Genomic DNA, 18,376 nt, shown 5'->3' with positions numbered 1-18,376 from the left:
CTGAAGTGTCAGAGTTATATCAAAAAATGGAGCACAACTGTAGTTCACAATGCTCTTCAACCCTCTTTTGCCCTTCCTTACCTCCATCACTGCACCAGTGAGCATCATCCTAGATTCTGCCCCAAACTGACTGGTGCTACTTACCTGCATGGTAATAGTGAGATGACTATGGATCAGTACTGCTTGCTTCTGGATTAAACCAGGTTAGGAGATACCCTTGTAGTGTGGAGTAGGAGCATCTTCTTCCATTTGAGTAGAGTGGGCTGTTCTTACCCCAGACATCAGGAGAGAAGCAGAACAGGACGTCAGGAGAGAAGCAGGTTTGCTTTTGTGCAGCTCTTCTCTTCCAACAGAACATCTCTGCCAAGGTCTGCATTCTCACTGCATCCCACTGATTTCTGCCTAGTTGCTTTTTCCTAGTGTTGGATTCAATGGTTGTGAGCTCTGCAGGGAGGAAGCTGCTAAGGTACTTTCCTGAATGACAGCCCTTGAGCAAGATTTCCCAGCCAAAACTTTAGAGCAATTGCAACTTACTTGGTAGAATGGTCAAAAATACTGACTTTAGTTCTCTGTGTGTGTGCATGTATCCTTGTATCCACAGGTGAGTGACAAGTAACTCTTGTACTATCTAGTGCCAGAAATATTTTTAAAGCCTAACTGTTCCATTATTTCTGGTGCCAGCACAAGTTTCTGTTGGGATCAGTGGTTTATTGTGGTTTCTTTCATCTCAAGAGGCAACCAAGATGGCAATGCCTGTCATTTAACATCATCTGCAAAGCTGTTCTGGTTTGGGGCCAGACAGATCGTCTCTTGCCCCGAAAGGGACAAAAGAATGAGACTCACACAAACGGATTGGAGAGTGATGGAAAGTTTAAATGGAAAAGCAATTGGTGAAGCTACAGAGAACTACAAACTACAAAGCATAGTGACAAAGAGTATCCCAAAGCCTACAGAACCCCTCACAGAATTCCCAAAGGCTTCCCAATCCTTCCCTTCTTCCCACCTGAGGGTAAACCCAAACCCCCCAGGGCTCTTTCTTCCCCCTCCTGCTGCTAGGCAAGTCTCAGGCTGGCCAGGTCTGAGACTGCCCCACCCCCCTCCATTCTCCTCCTGGCATTAGGCCTAGACAGGCCTAAGAGGCCTTGGATACTCCCCTGGCATTACCCAATAAGAGAGGACATCTCCCAGGGGAGCAGAGAGGGAAGAAAGAGGAAGAGAATGACTCTGCAGATGGCCTTATAGGGTGCAGGACTTATGGGTGGAAATACGTCGTTTCCTGTGTCCACTCCTATTGGGTGAGCACCCAGGACACCAGAGGTGTATCTCATGTAGCAGTGGCAGGGGGCACCCAGCCTAAACTGCCACAAAAGCTTATCTCACTCCTGAGATAGTTGTTTGAAAAGGAAGTTGAAACTTGGAGCCAAATGCAACATCAGCTATTGCCATCCAACAACTGCATCTGGGCTGACAAATAGTGACTGCGTAGTAGCTAAGATATGTAACAAATTCTAACTTGAAGTTAAATTAAAATAAACACATTGCCAGCTTCAAATTTAGTTCTTGGTTCAGGATATCTGAAAACTGCTTCTGAACATTTCTTCAATCTATGCCAACAACTTACCATAGCAACAGTGTAAAACAAAATGAGGTGTCTTTGAGATTTCAGATGATCTATAATGCATTGTATCTTAGGGAAATATTAATTAGCTTCATTGCTTACTACTATTTTTAAGACACCTTGCTCTTTCTCTATTTAAAAAAGAAAATGGACTGGACAGTAATGTGACTATCCAACTGATGAAAATAGGAAAAATGAGCCAGCAGTTGTGAAGGAAGGCTATTGTTGCACTCTGCAACTTGATTCCTTCCTTCCTTCCTTCCTTCCTTCCTTCCTTCCTTCCTTCCTTCCTTCTTTCCTTCCTTCTTTCCTTCCTTCCTTCCTTCCTTCCTTCCTTCCTTCCTTCCTTCCTTCCTTCCTTCCTTCCTTCCTTCCTTCCTTCCTTCCTTCCTTCCTTCCTTCCTTCCTTCCTTCCTTCCTTCCTTCCTTCCTTCCTTCCTTCCTTCCTTCCTTCCTTCCTTCCTTCCTTCCTTCCTTCCTTCCTTCCTTCCTGCCTTCCTTCCTTCCTTCCTTCCTGCCTTCCTTCCTGCCTTCCTTCCTGCCTTCCTTCCTGCCTTCCTTCCTGCCTTCCTTCCTGCCTTCCTTCCTGCCTTCCTTCCTGCCTTCCTTCCTGCCTTCCTTCCTGCCTTCCTGCCTTCCTGCCTTCCTGCCTTCCTGCCTTCCTGCCTTCCTGCCTTCCTGCCTGCCTTCCTGCCTTCCTGCCTTCCTGCCTGCCTTCCTGCCTGCCTTCCTGCCTGCCTTCCTTCCTGCCTTCCTTCCTGCCTTCCTTCCTGCCTTCCTTCCTGCCTTCCTTCCTGCCTTCCTGCCTGCCTGCCTTCCTGCCTGCCTTCCTTCCTGCCTGCCTTCCTTCCTGCCTTCCTTCCTGCCTTCCTTCCTGCCTTCCTTCCTGCCTTCCTTCCTGCCTTCCTTCCTGCCTTCCTGCCTGCCTTCCTGCCTTCCTTCCTGCCTTCCTTCCTGCCTGCCTGCCTGCCTGCCTGCCTGCCTGCCTGCCTTCCGCATGCCTTCCGCATGCCTTCCGCATTCCTGCCTTCCGCATTCCTTCCGCATTCCTTCCGCATTCCTTCCTTCCTTCTTCTTTCCTTCTTCTTTCTTTTTTTTTTTCCAAGCACAGCATGACTTGTTAAGAGAAATTTGCATAATTAAATCATGGTGCTCGGAAAATTAAGTGGCTTGTACTGAGCCTTAGGTGTACGATTGAGCTGGGCTGATAGCATTATCATTCATGATCAGATTTGATGTTGGAATGGCACAAACCTCTGTAGTCTGGAAAGACATAATTGTGTTTCTGCAAGAGGCTTCCTCCCTAGGGCTGGTCTGTGCTCTTCAGCTCTTCTATAGTAGTTCCTCCAGCTTAGGAGGTGGTCATTTGTATTTTTGAAATGTCATGGACTGTCATAAGTGTATTAACACCTAAGTGCTATAACCATGACTATGAAAAAGCCTCACTTTTAGATCCTTGATCATCCATAGAAAGAATCCCAAATAACTCTTTTTTCCCCTTCTCTCTCTGTCATACAAACATATCATTGTTGCAAGTAAAATAAGAGAACTGTTTACTGTCCTGCCTGAGGCTAGCCTGGGAATTAGAGTCTGTCCTTGTAGGTAGGAGATGTGGGCTCATATCTCAGAGGAAAGAAGTTGAGTTTCTCCTCATAAGGATGATGATCATTGGGCTCTTGAACAGAAGACTCGTGATGGTATTTTGAAGTGCACCTGACCAGTGATAACTCCTGAGAAAGCTTCATCCAGGGTTGGGACAATTAATGAAGAGCAGTGAAGAGGTGGGAAATGTGTGAATATGAAAAAGCTATCGTGGGAAAAAATGTGCTGAACTGCTCCATGGCACCAGACATGTCTAGACATGCACGTAGAAGGCCCCTTGTGACATAGAAAACTTTATAGCAAAGATGTCAGGTGCTTATAGGATTGGGTAGAGATTTGTGGTGGTGATGTGTGATCATTCTCACAAATGTGGCTCCACCCTGCTTGACTCTGGTTCAGCAGTACTAAAGTAAAATCTCATAGGTGCATAGCAGCAATGTCTGGTGGTGTCCAATCCACCTCTCTGCTTCAAGGCACACTGGCTGCAACCAAATGATTCCTGATGGAGAGGGTTGAAAATAAACTACCAAAATCTCAGGCTGGTCACACTCCAGCCAAGAGGAATTTAATGAATTAGATCAAAATTTGACCAGCCTTTTACAGTCACAGTAACTTTCCACCTCCAGAGAAAGCTGAAAACTGGTCTAGATTTCTTCACTGTTTTCACTTTAATCACCATTAATCTTTCCACAAGAACCAATATTCTTTCTCCCTAGTGTTTATTAATGTGGAATATGAAGCAATAATTTTGTTAGAAAGTAAGACTGTTAACACTATTACAGACCACTTTCTGCTGTAGAGTAAAATGTCAAATCCAGTGACTTCTTTGAAATACAAGAAGGTTAAAAGCCAGAGCTATTAAGGAACAGCTTCTTTCTCTTCCCTTAAAGGGAAATGATTATTCTTACAAAACACTTCTTAAAAAAAAAAAATAGTTTAGAAGTTTGCAGAGTCCTGCCAGTGGCAAACCCAAACAAAACAACACAACAGCAACAAATCACAACCAAACAACAACAAAAACCACAACCAAAAAATCCCTCCAAACAAACCAGAAAAAAACCCCAAGCCTAAACACATTGCTCTTTGCAGTATGGCCTAGTCTGTTTTTCACTTCTGATGAACCACGTTTATAAGTGCCTGGGCAATTTAATGCTCATCAAATTGAAATAATTTGCAGGCCCCCCTAAAGAATTAAGAACAGGCATTAGGTGAAGAGCTAAATTACAGCAAAACCAATTCAGGCTTACTGTGGGGTCATTCACGTACACACAATGCAGAGTGTTCAAACACATGGTCTGGTGCTGTTAAAAGATTTGTTTTTCGTGTATTTATCTCCTTAGGTCAAGTGTAGACTATTAAATCTTGAATTGCCTGAGCCAATACTAGGGATCATTTTTATTCTCAGAGACTTTGGATTAAATGGATTGGCACATGTGTTTTGTTGCAGAGTGGACACACACTGGGTTTCAGGCAAACCTCCTGCAAACTCTTTTTGTGCAGACCTCATTAATATTCTGCTAATACAGTCAAGGCATTCAGCACTCAGATGCTTAAGCATATTGCTGACCTCAAATATGTGAATTTCCTTTTTAGCGTTCAGTGTGCAATGGTACATGTGGCTTTGCATGTGGTTCAGCCATCAGAAGTATTTTCATTTGTTAGTAAATTGAGACAATATGGATGCAGTGACTGGAATCTGCTTTGGGTGAGAAAGTCTGTCTCAAAGAAAAATTGCTAATTAACAGGAGATTTTTGGGGTTATCAGTTTGATGTGTCATCTGCAGTATGTTTAGTACATTGATCCAATCTGAGACCTCTATTTGTTGCATCTAGCACTTACCCCCTGTGGCTTTGGACCTAAATCGGCACCCGGAAGGTATTCCTGTCTATGCAGCACCTGGGAACATATTCAGTGTGTTCAAGAACTATGTCTAAACCCATCACTGTTGCTGATTTTGTCTCTGAATAGGTTCTCAGCATGGTGATCAATGCAGCTTACAAGCCAGGGAGCGTTTTACGAGAACTGCAGCTAGTGGAAGACCCTCAGTGGAATTTCCAAGAGGAAACGCTTAAAGCAAAGTAAGTCTTTGTTTTGAGCCCTTTTAATTAGGAGGCTTCAAAAATGGAACTGACTGGGGGGAAAAAAAATAAGGGAACAAAACATTTTTTTTCTGTTGTGAGAGTTTTACTTTTCTAATTATCGTTTTGCTTCATTGAATTATTTGACTCATTCTATAGCAACTGAAGAAGTGAAATATTCAGCTGAGTGGTTCATTTCTATTGTCATTCTCCAAGCAGCTGCCCAGATTTTGATGAAAAAATGCCACGTTTTTTCAGTGAAGTCCTGAGTTTTATGATAAGCTGTTCATATAAGCTTGACTATTATTGAATTAACTCAATTCTTGGTTTTCTAAATGTAGGAGTATTACTGCTTTTAATATAGAGCCTGTCACTCCAATGAAGAAAAAAATGGTGAGAACAAATGACACCAAAAAAAAAAAAAAAGGAAAGTAAGAACAAAATAGCAGGGACACGTTTTTGAGCAGGAGAGTGATCATGACAAAATGCAAGCAGATTGGGGGTTCAGGTCAAGACTGGAAGCCTTTATGAAATATATGCTTCAGTTCTCATCTAACCAACAATTAAGAAAATTATGTATCTTGAAAATACTTAAGTTCCCCTTTCAGCTTTAAAATCTACTCATTTATGCCTTCTTTATGTAATGGCCTCTATGCTTAGGATGTATTTCTACAACCATTGTCTCTCTGAAGTAGAAGAGTCCTATCTAAGCTCTCTCCAGAGTACCTCCAAAGAGCCATTCTTCCAGCTTCAGGATGGATGTCAACAAGTAGTCCTTTGAGGACAGCTCTCTCTATTGACTAACTTTGGTCACCTCGACTTTTTGAGTACTGATGTTAAATGCAGGTGAATCTCACCCTTTCTGCTGAACTATGTTCCTGCTTTTCAGATAAAAGCAATTTTTTTCTTGGTTATTTGAAGTGATTGACTGTCAACTATAGCACTACTGATTGCTATTGTGTTTGATCTTTGGCCATGCAGATGTTGCAGAATGTCTATATGTGCTTTGTTTGAGGGAGAGAATTGAGGAACTTTTATTCTGCATACTTGGAAACTGCCTTGAAAGGAAGATTGCAAATAGCAATGCAAAGCTGCTAGAAAAGCCTATTTTTAATTTGCTTCTTTCACCCATGTGGAAAGTCAAGTTTCATGTTTTTCAATTGAAATTTTGCAGATGGAAATCTAAAAGTCACCCTTGCACATGCAGATTTTCATTAAAAACAAATTACTGTCCATGACCTGGTTTTCACTGATTTCAGGCTTCCACATCTTATACTAGCAAACAGATAATGCACTCCTATAGGTACTTAGCAGTTGTGAAATCAAGTTGTAATGCCCCATCTTAATAATCTGTCCTGAAGGCTTGAGTTTACAGGCTGTTTACCTGTTAGCAGGACTTTGAGATTCTCATTTGAGTGTGTGAATCTGCCTTGTGCAAAAGCAGCAGTATTTTGTTCTCAAGTTTGCTACAGTCTTTTATTTCTAATGGGAGACAGCATGGAAAATATTTAACTGACCACCAAGTGGAGGAATGTCTTGTCCCAATCCACTGTGTCTACAGCCCAATCCACCCCACTGTGACCTCAGGCATCCTGCTGACTCTGGATTTTCTTACACCAAGAAGACCAACTTAATTATGAGTACATGGGCCACTAGACATCTTGTCACTCATCTGTATTACATCAACCACTTATCCTCCCTCAGCATTACCTGGTGTGCTAATCATACTGCAATGAACTCCACCATCTCCATTACTATCTACCCATGCATTACTGTGCCTGTTTCCTCCTCCCATCTGTAGAGCAGGGCAGCCAGCCTGCTGAGATACCCCTTCTACCTACATAACCTGCCAGATAAAAGTATAGCACTGCTTTCCAGCAAGGAGATTTTGAATTTTATATTGGTCAGCCAGTCACAGGCGATGTAAGTGTTCCTGTATGACAGCTACCCCAGGAGGCAGCAAACTCAGCTCTTCAGTGGGTCAAGAAGCATCTTTCAACTTTAGCAAGTCATAGAATGGATCATTACAGGCTGAGAGCTGGGACAGTAAGTTTTAGAGTGACTCCTGAGCATAGCAATGAATTCTCATCCAGTGTAACTTTGTTTTCTGTCTCTTGAGGAGACAGAGCTGATGGGGCTGAAAAGCACCTTGTTGCTGTAGCTATCTGGCTGCTGAAAGTGGAGCAAAGTTCACAGAGCAGTACTTGGTGGTCATACCAGCTTGCCTGTGGGCCATTTGAGTGCTTTCATGCATCAGCTTGACAGAAGGCTGACATGCCCTAATAGTGTCTGGCTACCCGAGGACTTCATTCTTTTTTTCCCTTCCTGAATTAGCTTGAGTTGGTACATCAAGAAGCATACCAGGGTTTTAATTGCATTGAGTTGTGCAGAAACAAGAAAGAAATCAAATACTCTGGGATGCACAAACAGCACGACACGTTACATCAGGTATGACAGCAAGTTGTGCTCCAGAATCTTAAACAGAGACCTGTAATGAGCAAACGCCTGTCTCCACCAGCTTCCAGCTACACTGGTTCCCAATGGTGTCTTGCTGCTAATGATGACAGCTCTACAAGCCAGCTGCAGTGTCTGTGCTGTAATGTGACATGTCGTGTCACCGCCTTCCCTCTGATGTAAACTGACAACTCCTTGGAACTTGACAATGTTGTTGTTTGTTTGCGGCGATGGCTGCAGTAGGGTAGAGCAAAAGGGAGGGAGGAGGATGATGAAGAAGAGGTTGTTTTTCCCACTGGCTCAAATGCCAAATCAAGCTCTGCCAGGAATGTCTTATCTCTGTCCTAGGGCAACCTGCATCTAGTTTATTCTGCTGTCATGAGTGACCAGCACAGAATCAATTACACTAGCCTTGCAAAGAAGATAAACAATTTATATTGTCCAGAGATGTGTCTGCAGTGTGTGATGGCAGTCACTTCTCATCAGCACTGCTGGCTCTCTGCAAAAATAGTCAAACCTGATTTATTGGTGATGATGAGTTAGAAATGTCAGGCCTGATCCTCTGAGTTCCCATGAGGGCCAGCTGAAGCTGTAGGCATTCAGTCCTTGTACTCTGGGTGCTTTATATTGAATGCCTACATCTAGATTTGGCTTCCCAATTTTACATCAAATGTTTGAAGGACTTTATGCTTTTTGAGAGTTTTCATTTATAAAGGCTGTAAGTGGGGCTGCTTGGACTTACCCATTTTTGTAGGACCTGGAACATAAATGTTACCAGTGTGAGCAGGGAGTTATCTGTTGGGTCTTGTATGAAGCCTAGTTAATCGAAATAAGAAAGATGAATTCTCCTGGACTCCTTCACTGAATTAAATGCTAAGATCTGCCCAGTAGCTGAACTCCAGGAATTTTCACCTCCATCACAGACACAGATACTTTCTTATGAGGCTGTATTTAAAAAAAAAAAAATCTTTTCACTGTAGATGCTTTAGAATACTGCCTTTAACTTGTGACAGATGATGCTGAAGTGTTTGAAGTCCTCTTTGGCTCAGCCTTAGCTAGCAGGGGTTGTTCTCAGGGCTCATAGGTCCCTATTACTCTTTGGGGGCATGAAATGTTAGACAGTAAATGCTAAAGAAGGTAGAGACACTATTAGTAAACTGAATGTGCACACATGCATGGAACTAGATGGGATGTGAGAAATGGCTGAGGAAACTGGAATTGTTTAGTCTGGAGAAAAGGATACTCAAGGTAGACTTTATTGCTCTCTACAACTACCTGAAAGGAGGTTGTAGTAAGGTATTGGTCACTTCTCCCACGTAACAAGTGATAGGACAAGAGGAAACTCAAGTTGCACCAGGGGAGGTTTAGATTGGATTTTGAGGAAAAAATTTCTTCCTCAAAAGGGTTGTCAAGCCCTGGAACAGGCTGCCCAGGGAAGTGGTGGAATCACCATCCCTGGAAGTATTTAAAAGCCATATAGATGTGGTGCTGAGAGACATTGTTTAGTGATGACCTATTAGTGCTGGGTTAATGGTTGGACTTGATGATTTTTTTTCAAACCTAAATGATTGTATGATTCTGTGAGAGAACTCGCCAATGTCACTGCAGGCTTACTCGCTGTCATGGTTGAAAGTTGATAATGATCAAGGAAGTTTCTTGATGCCTGGAAAAGGGCAAACATCACACCCCTTCTCAAGAAGGGCAAGAAGGAGAATCCAAGTAACTACAGATTGTCAGCCTAATGTTCCTGGGAAGGTTACTAGGCAAATTCTTCTGTAATCCATTTCCAAGAACATTCATGGCCAATAGTTGAATGGCAAGAAGCAGCACAGATTTATGAAGTGAGAGTTGTGCCTGATGTGATGAGGTAACTGGGATGGTGGCTGAGGGAAAAACAGTGGAAGTCTTCCAGATCAGCTCTACCACATACTCCTTGAGACACTGCAAGCAGGAATTAGTGTGACCAGGTGGCCTTCTGTGCTGAAGTTGGAGATAGAAGTCATTAGGACCTGTGGAATGACTTAAACAGTATCTTTCCATAATCAGGAGGAGACTTAACTAGTCCTTCCTAACAGTCAGAACAATTTCAGGGCCCTCTCTGAATCCTGTCTTGAAGAGTACAGAATGTCACTGAATGATCAAATAGCTTTGGAAGAAGACAACTTCTCATGTTTTGCAGCACTTAAAACTAGTAAGAAGAATTGGAAAATTCTTGCAAAACAACAGATAGGAGCTTCTGGTCCCCCCTCTAAGTTTCTGGTCCCCAGTCTCAAAGATTGTCAAAACTGTGGGCTGTAGCTTTATGTTGAGACTTTTGCAAATGAGGGTAGTCTCAATGTTTTTGCTCTTTGAAGTGTCTTCAGCACAAGACTTTTTGTGTTATTACATAGTGGTCCCTAACTGGAGCTCCTGGAAGATGTTTTGTTCTCATGAACCTCTGATCTATTTAATCACCAAAGGAAGTCTCATTTGAGGAGTGATATTGCCACCAAAGGACAGTGATTTCTAAGAAAATTGAAAATATGATGTGTCACATGGCTGTTTTCCAAGTGTCCAGTGCTGCCATGCTGTGCATGCAGGTTCCTTATTGCTTACAAGTGGTTGGGAAGTCCTACTATGAAAACATCAATGGAAGTATCAGTAGTTGGTAATTTTTTGAGAGATGCTGATGGAAAAGGTTTGTTTTTTTTATTCTGTGCAAAGGAGATCTTTCCATGTGGCTATCCTGGAACAGCTCAGATTACATTTGGTGGTATTTGTGTTAAAAATCTTTAGGGTGTGAGGAATATAGAAAATATTAGTAGAACTTGGTTTATAGTTGAAAGAGGTGCTGCCAAGGCCAAAATCATGTAAAAATTATTACTGCAGACAGTACTAACACCTTGGATTGTTGAGACTGATTGCTGCAACCATGTTGATCTCCATTTTGCCATCCAGTCTGTTAATTACTATGTATGTTGCATTCAAACCACACCATGAAATCAGTCAGTTGTTTGTTTTCCTACTTTCATCTTTTTCTTTCACCAGACATTTTAGTACCATGCGTCCTTTCTGGGCAGCCAAACACAATAGGAAGCACACAGTTAGAAAAAGTCAGCCATCCTTGAATAATACCCATCAGGCAGCTTCCTTAGCTTATAAGAAAGAAGATCAAGAGGCAATTTGATTACAGGGCTTTTCGCAGGGAAACAAAACGAGATGCAGTCGTTTCATGCTAGCAGTGAAAGTCAGAACAAGGACAAATAAATGTAAGTTAAATCCAGACACATCTATACAGACAACGAGGCTCAGGCACATGAGGTATAGGTACAGGTGCTCCTGCTGCCAGGATTCTTCCAATGTGGAGACTCTCGAGGCAGGGCTGGTGCTTTTCTGGAAGTGATGCTTTAGTCCAGCCAAAGCAGATGGGGTTCAGATGAAGTTCTGCAGCCTGTCACAGCAGTCAGACTTACTGACTGATTTAGGCCGTCATTAAACTTAATGGCTCCTGGAGAATTAATAAGGGCAGGAGTCTTTTCCAAGACATGGAAAAGAAATATGTAAAACATTTATAAGAAGGTATATTTAAATACCTGTGGAATTTAATCTTTTGATATTAGTTATTGCCTAGCCCTCTTTAGCTAGCTGGCCTGTGCAGATGTTTCGTATGGAAGCTGGGATAACAGTGCTCTGTCCCTGGAAGGGATATTTTTTCCATTTTACATCATCTGTCCAGGTCTGTTGGGTTGCATGAAAAGTTGGCTAATTAAGTCAGTCATTCATTCATTCATGTGAATGAATCCAGGGTTGTCTGCATGATCTGGGATCTTTGGTTGGGTACCAAACGGGGTATCAGAGCCTGGTGCCTTGCAGGAATGATAGTTCAGGTTGTGAAAGAGATTTGTACTGTTGTGATAGTTTGGATCAAGACTTTTGTGGTATGAAGATAGTTGGACTGGGCTGTTCTCAGACCCAAGTTTCATTTGGCCACCCTCCTGTAACACTTTATGTATCATACTTTCAAATTCTCTCTCCATATCCCAATGTTTCCAGAAAGAGCTTTTGGGAGGGAGAGCAGCAAAAGGTGGTTTCTCAGTTGCTTTGTGTAACTCAGTAAAATCTTCAGGGAGGAAATAGGGTCTGGGCAAACAAAAAATTGCATATTTTAACTCTCTGGCCACATCTTCTTTGTTCTACCTTCTCCTGTCCCCCTTCCATATCTATCAGCAGCTGATTTCCTGCTAGGGAACTGTGGGTCTTAATACGTTTGCAAATGCTTTGTCTCATTTTTCCTGATGACTGTATCTTTGCCTTTCATTGCTTCCCACCCAGTAATCTTTCTTTCACTGTCTCTCCCTCTATTTCTTTTGTGTGTGTTACTTTTCTCTCTTCTAAGCACATTTATAATGCCTTAGCACCAGGCGCTTGCCTGAATTGTCTCCTCTGTTGCATTCCCCAGGATGTGTAAGGGATGTTTTAAAAACCTTATCTCAGCTTAGTGCTGCTGTTTAATAAATTATGGGGATAATTGGTTTTTCGGCGTTCACAACTACAAAGCATTACATCAGGGAGGTAACTGTATCTTTCTTAGCCATTTATCGCTCAGAAACACTTCATATAAAGCACTGAAATAAATGTTTTAGTAGCAGTTGGATAACAAATGTTAAGACAAACCTTTTATTGCTGATTCCTGCTCTAAGCATTCCCTGTAGGAATCAGTATTTAGAGCCTCTTGCTGCAGCCCTGTTAAACAACTTGAGAGACTCCTGATTAGCCTCTTGGGTTTTGTATTGCCCATGTCTCATAGCAGTGAAGTCATCTGGTCCCTGTATGGTTGACAGTGCAATTTCACTCATGTTTCCTTCTTCACAGTGTATGTATCCCAGTAACCACAGTTGGCACCATGAAACCGTGGGTTTGTTGTGAGCTGGCATATGAAATGAGAGCTGCCTAGAGAAAACTGGCAATTGAGAAGATGGAAAGTGTGTTGGAGGCTTAAAGAGACAGTCTCCAGTGTAGCCCAAACACAGGGTAGCAACCAGAAACTCTGCAAGGTCTAAGCTTCTCATCACAGGTCAATATAGAAAGAGAGACTGTGTCCTCCCCAGAAGTTTGTATCAGCTTGCAGTATGAGCTCGGTGTTCTGTGTAGTATCCTCACTGAGCCTACTGTGATCCTTTTCCCATCTCTTACTATATCTGTAGATATATCCAGTCTGCACATGCACCTCTTCCCGAATATATCCATACCTCTCTTTCATTTCACCCTGCTTTTCCTTCTTCAAGTCCATCTGAAGTGTAGCCACTAAAACAAGTGGACCTATTCCCTCTGCCTTCTTGAGAGAGACACTTTTCCCAAAAGTCTTAGGGAGGATACTTCCCTAACAGAGGGGAGTCTGGTCTGCAGCATTGAAGGACATTGCTTGATTGGTGACATGGGGTCTTGTACTCTTTTCTAGATACAGAGGGAAGACCTACAGGGCAACTGTTAAGATTGTGCGGACGTCGGATCAGGTAGCAGATTTCTGCAGAAGAGTCTGTGCAAAGTTAGAGTGCTGCCCCAACTTGTTCAGTCCTGTGCTGGTGGCTGAGGTCTGCCCAGAGAACTGCTCCATTCATACTAAAACCAAGTACAGTGAGTATTGGATAAAATGATTCTTGTTGCTAGCCAGGGATCAAAGGAGTGGGAGAGCATGCCCGAGATAATAAGGAGCAGGAGTTGTGTTATTACTCATTGATAATGAGTAGGATTCATCTCATCGAAGAGTAGTGACTTATTTCTGAGTAGGCCACCACACAGGAAATAAACATCTCCAGAAAACTGTCCATCTTGCTCCATCCTAATATATATATATATGAAAGTCTTGCTTGACTTTTCTTCATATGTAAAGTAATGATTCTGTTAATACAAGGAGAACATAAAAGGAACTTGCAGTGGCCGGCTGAGATTTAAACTGCTACATGTGAGATAGGCTCATTAGATGAGATGAATCCTGTCCTACTCAGCAAAAAGTTTCTGGTGTATGCACCAGCACAGGCCAGTATTGTGATGCTGAGGTGGTGGAAGCAGTTTCTGTGCTCAGGGTGTTAAGGCATATGTTCAATGCTTCTTGTTGTCAATGTGACTGATAATAATTGACTCTTAAATAGGTCAGGAAAGTGGAAGTGAGTGTTGTAAATCTTCCACAAAGGTTGCAAGAAGCCATGATGCTGTTAGGTCCATGGTTGGAGTTGATGATTGTAGAGGTCTTTTCCAACCAAAACAATTCTATTCTTTTATGCTTCTTAGCCAGTATCAGTGATTTAGACCAATTAGCTTCCAGAGTAGAATAAATTGGCTCAATGAGATATTCACTTCACTGAATATACAGGTTTCAGTAGAAGTCTACAACTCAGTTAGACTCCTAGCTCCCACTGGCAGCAAATGGAGGTTTCGAGGAGTATAGCTGGGGGAGCTTCAGCTGAGTTTGTCTCAGTGCTGCTGGCTGTATGTGGCTGGATGAATTGGTCCTTAAAACTCTATGAATTTGATGAAAGTCTCAGTTCCATTATGAACCTTGACATGGGTGCTAAGTGCCATTTTTATTGTCCTGGGGTATCCTGGGATACCCTAGCTGGTAAAGGGGAGTGTGTCTGTCAGCCCTAGAGGATGCTGTAGAGCATGTCAGAAGACATCTAACACAAGCACCTAATGCAAAGTCAGAGGACTCTCACATTCTTGATTTCAACTTGGGACGTGAAATAGCTGAAGGTTATAAAAACTCATCCCTTTGTGCATTGAACAAACAGCATAATTCAGGATAGCTGGGCCCTCTCCGCTGAAAACATTCCCAAATGCAGCTGTGTCTAAGACTGTTGACTCATGCAGAAGTGCACTGGATCAAATCTGAAACGTGCTGGCTCCTCTCACTCCAAGTCACTGCTTGATTTAGTGAAAGCTTTTCCTAAGTACATATTGTAAGGTTAGGTTATGAACTTCTCACTTGTCACTAATGTCCATACAAAAGAGCTGTAACACTCTGTCCTAGTCCAAGATGACATCTTTTGTTTACACTGGACATTTTTCCCAAATCAATCTATTTTTAAGTTCCTTGTGAAAGTGCACCTAGAGTGCAGTACTGAATCAGTAGCAAGAAGCAAGCCAAAGTTTCCTTTTTGTGGTTAAAGTTTCTTACGGGTATTTGCATTATCTCTCCAGCTTATTATTATGGGAAGAGGAAAAAAATCATTAAGCCACCAATTGGGGAAAATAACAACATGAAAAGTGGACATGTCAAGCCAGCCAGACGCAGAAAAAGGCGGAAATCGATCTTTGTGCAGAAGAAAAGGAGGTCGTCAACTGTCGACTTGAATGCTGCAGGCTCTGCAGAGGTGTGTGTTGCACTGGGATAAATCAACAAAAGCACCTTGGTGCTTTTCTTCCCCCAAACCTGCATCTTCCTTTTTAGGGACTCCTCAAAAAACCTCAACACTTCCATTTGGTATTCTGAAATTCTCCTTGCTACTCTGTTCTTCTAGGGTCAAAATGGTTTTATTGGGACACTTTCTAGCCTTCTACATTCTAGAGTTAACAAATAGAGTTTTTGCTCCCACCTCATAATCCTCACTAGTTAACATGTTTTCTAATATTTTATCTTTGTTTTCTTTTACTTCCTTACAAACCTTTAGGGAGATGAACCTGTTATATGCTTTGCACAGCATCTAGCAGAGTTACAGAGGTCTGTGATCCACATCTAAGGTCTCCAAATATTATAATAAAGAACTCATGGACCATTGTGATTTCAAGGGCTTTTATTTTTTTCATTAACCAATTGTAATATTTCTGGTTCACATCATCAAGCAATAAAAGTTTTAGAAGCTTTAGAGTATGAGCAAATGATTTGTGTCCCAAAGGAAGAAATTGTTTACTGTGAGGGTGGTGAGATGCTGGATTTGGTTGCCCAGAGAAGCTGTAGATGCCCCATTCTTGGAAGTGTTCAGGGTCAGGTTGGATGGAGCTTTGAGCAGCCTAGTGAAAAGATTGTCCCTGTCTATGACAGGGGAGTTGGAACTAGGTGATCTTTAAAGTGCCTTCCAACCCAACCCATTCTGTGATTCTATGATACAGGGTATTTGAGGCTTCAGTCTTTCTAGTGTGCTATGTGATATGACAAGATCTCAGCTTCATCAATGATTCATGTCCAAATACAACTTGGAGCAGACTTAATTCTATGTGGACCATTCCCAGGTAGTTTTCCCGTGACAGAAATGACAAAGTTCATGTGTGGTTTCCCTTTCTCAACTGAGTTCCAGTGATTGCCACTTTGTTCAATGTGAAATAAAATTGATTTACTTAAATTCCCTTTACTTCAGCTGGAGGGGAATATTTTAGTCAGCTTTCAGTTGACTGCTTGTATCTTCATGATTTAATCCTCATTTATGTATAGTTCTGCTTCATTTCCTTAGATTATACCTGCTTCAAAGGAATTTAAACTAATATTAAGCTTAAATCAAGCATTAGTCAAGTTTTTCAGCCCTTCAGCCTTCGTCTAAAATTGGTCTTTCACTTAAGACCTAAGCATATGGCTTGGATGCTTGCTCACACTTTGGAGCTAAGCTGTTGAAGCCATTTGGGCCACTTCTGTATGTGTAAAGTTCAAAATACAGAGATTGCATCAGTTAGTATGTGCTTGCAAGCTCTGTGTGACAGAAATAACAAGTATCTGGTATAATATCCTTTAAATAGAAATTTGTGCTTCACCTTTAGCAGTTAGTTGTTGGGCTGCAAGCAAGGAAATCTGGGTGAAATCCTTTGTCCTGGGTTTTACAGAAATATCACCTAAGAAATCAAGTGCTAGGATGAACTTGTACATTTGGTATTTTTAAAAGACATCAAAATTTCCTTCCTCTAAATGCTGGTCACACCCATGACCATTTGAAGCAAGACTAAATTGCAGACTATTTCTGATTTTATTTCAACTCCAGCAACCTGAGTTTTATTTTATCCTTTTAGTATTATCCATTTCCCCTTCTCGTGAACATCTACAGTGCCGCAAGATTTGAGATGCAAGCCCAGCAGAGGAGCATTTCATGCCTAATAAGTTATTGCCTTTGACCTTTTGTTAGAAACAGAAAAAGGATTTGCCCACCATGTATTTTTTTTTTCTACTACATTTTGTAACAAATCTAAATTGAGGGCTAATCCACTTAGCACTGTAATGAAAATGGGATAATTTGGTTAAAATAAATGTTACCCTGGACTGACATGGGTACAGGTCTGCAGTTTGACCTGGTGCTTTTTGGTTTGCTGCTGTATTAATCTCCGAGCTTGGATGCTGTTTCCTTGATGGCCCTTGTGCAGGAGAGTGAAGATGATGAGCCAGATGCAATGGAGGATGAGACAGCAAGCGAAGAGACCAGCTCAGAGCTCCGGGATGACCAGACAGATACCTCTTCTGCTGAGGTTCCCTCCACCAGGCCTCGGCGAGCAGTCACTTTGAGGAGCAGCACGGAGTCTGACAGACCTCCTCCCACAGACAGAGCCCGACGGAGCCGCAGGCCACAGCCCCACTCCTATAGTGAGGTGGAGAAGTGTGAACAAGTCAAGGAAGTGAGTATGTCCTGTTATCACTCCTGATTAATAGCAGCATTCTTCCTAAATTAACCTTCAGTGCCAAGCATTCCTCATCTGAGAAGAGCATCCCTGCCCTGGTTCTCCACACAAAGTAGTTTTCTTTATGAGAGCTTTTGTTTTTTGTTTTTGTTTTTTTAGGAAATTAAGCAAGAAGAGGAAGAGAAGCTCATTCTGGACAGTAATCCGCTGGAGTGGACTGTGACTGATGTTGTGAGGTTTATTAAGCTGACTGACTGTGCACCCCTTGCCAAAATATTTCAGGAGCAGGTAGGTAGAGGTCTTCATTTGACTCTTTTCTTTGTGTCTGTGGTATTTATTCACATCAGAAAAAAAGAGCAGGACTTACCACCTTGATATCTGGGCCTGGGACATTGACAAAGAAATTATGATCAGACTTTATATTCTCTCAGTCCAAACTATAGCACAAATTCTGGCAAGGCATGAAAACCATTGGAAACTTGAATCAAAGCCTTGCCAGGCCCTCGGAAATACCAGAAACAGCTCAGCCAGAGTGCTTGTGAAAAGCAGAAAGTTTAGACCTTTCTTGTTCATGCCAAGGTCCACAGCACCATCCTGGTGTTGCACAGGCACCAGAGTGTAATGGCAGATAGTGGTAATTTGGACCTAGCAAGATGTCTTTATGGGCCACGTGGGTCCCATTGGCCTGGGAAGCAGAAAACTGCTGCTTGGACCTAAAACTGGCTGCCTGAATTTTGTCACTAACACCTAGATGCTTTGAGTACATAGACACCTATTCCCCATCTACATTTCTCTAAAAATCTGACAGTCAAACCCTTGGATGTCTTACTTTTAGAACATGGCAAGCATCTCTCCATTAAGCAGATAGGATTAAAAGCCACAACTCTCCATCTCAAGTCAGTGTGAGCATGTAAAATTTATATAGAAAAAGCCATTCCTTGGCTAATGAATAACAGCCACTGCTGAAAGTGAAGGGCAGCCCTAAGAAATCATAGTTAGAAAGAAGCGAGTGTGGTTAATTAGGTCATTGCCAATGGCAGTTGGTGGTATGGC

The 18,376-nt window shown here is 42.2% G+C and overlaps 1 protein-coding gene across 1 annotated transcript in view; it reads left to right on the top strand.

The window, feature by feature from the left end:
• The window catches only part of SFMBT2 (Scm like with four mbt domains 2), a 109,371-nt gene that overhangs the window by 89,724 nt on the left and 1,271 nt on the right, over window positions 1–18,376 (top strand). The window contains exons 15-19 of the mRNA XM_054399632.1: window positions 5,190–5,299; window positions 13,191–13,366; window positions 14,930–15,102; window positions 17,072–17,320; window positions 17,483–17,611. Of these exons, the coding sequence (XP_054255607.1) occupies window positions 5,190–5,299; window positions 13,191–13,366; window positions 14,930–15,102; window positions 17,072–17,320; window positions 17,483–17,611 (837 nt within the window). The remainder of the gene's footprint in view (window positions 1–5,189; window positions 5,300–13,190; window positions 13,367–14,929; window positions 15,103–17,071; window positions 17,321–17,482; window positions 17,612–18,376) is intronic.

The sequence above is a fragment of the Indicator indicator genome, chromosome 3, assembly GCF_027791375.1.
Source record: "Indicator indicator isolate 239-I01 chromosome 3, UM_Iind_1.1, whole genome shotgun sequence".
Taxonomy (NCBI): domain Eukaryota; kingdom Metazoa; phylum Chordata; class Aves; order Piciformes; family Indicatoridae; genus Indicator; species Indicator indicator.
This window is presented reverse-complemented; position numbering and strand designations above follow the sequence as displayed.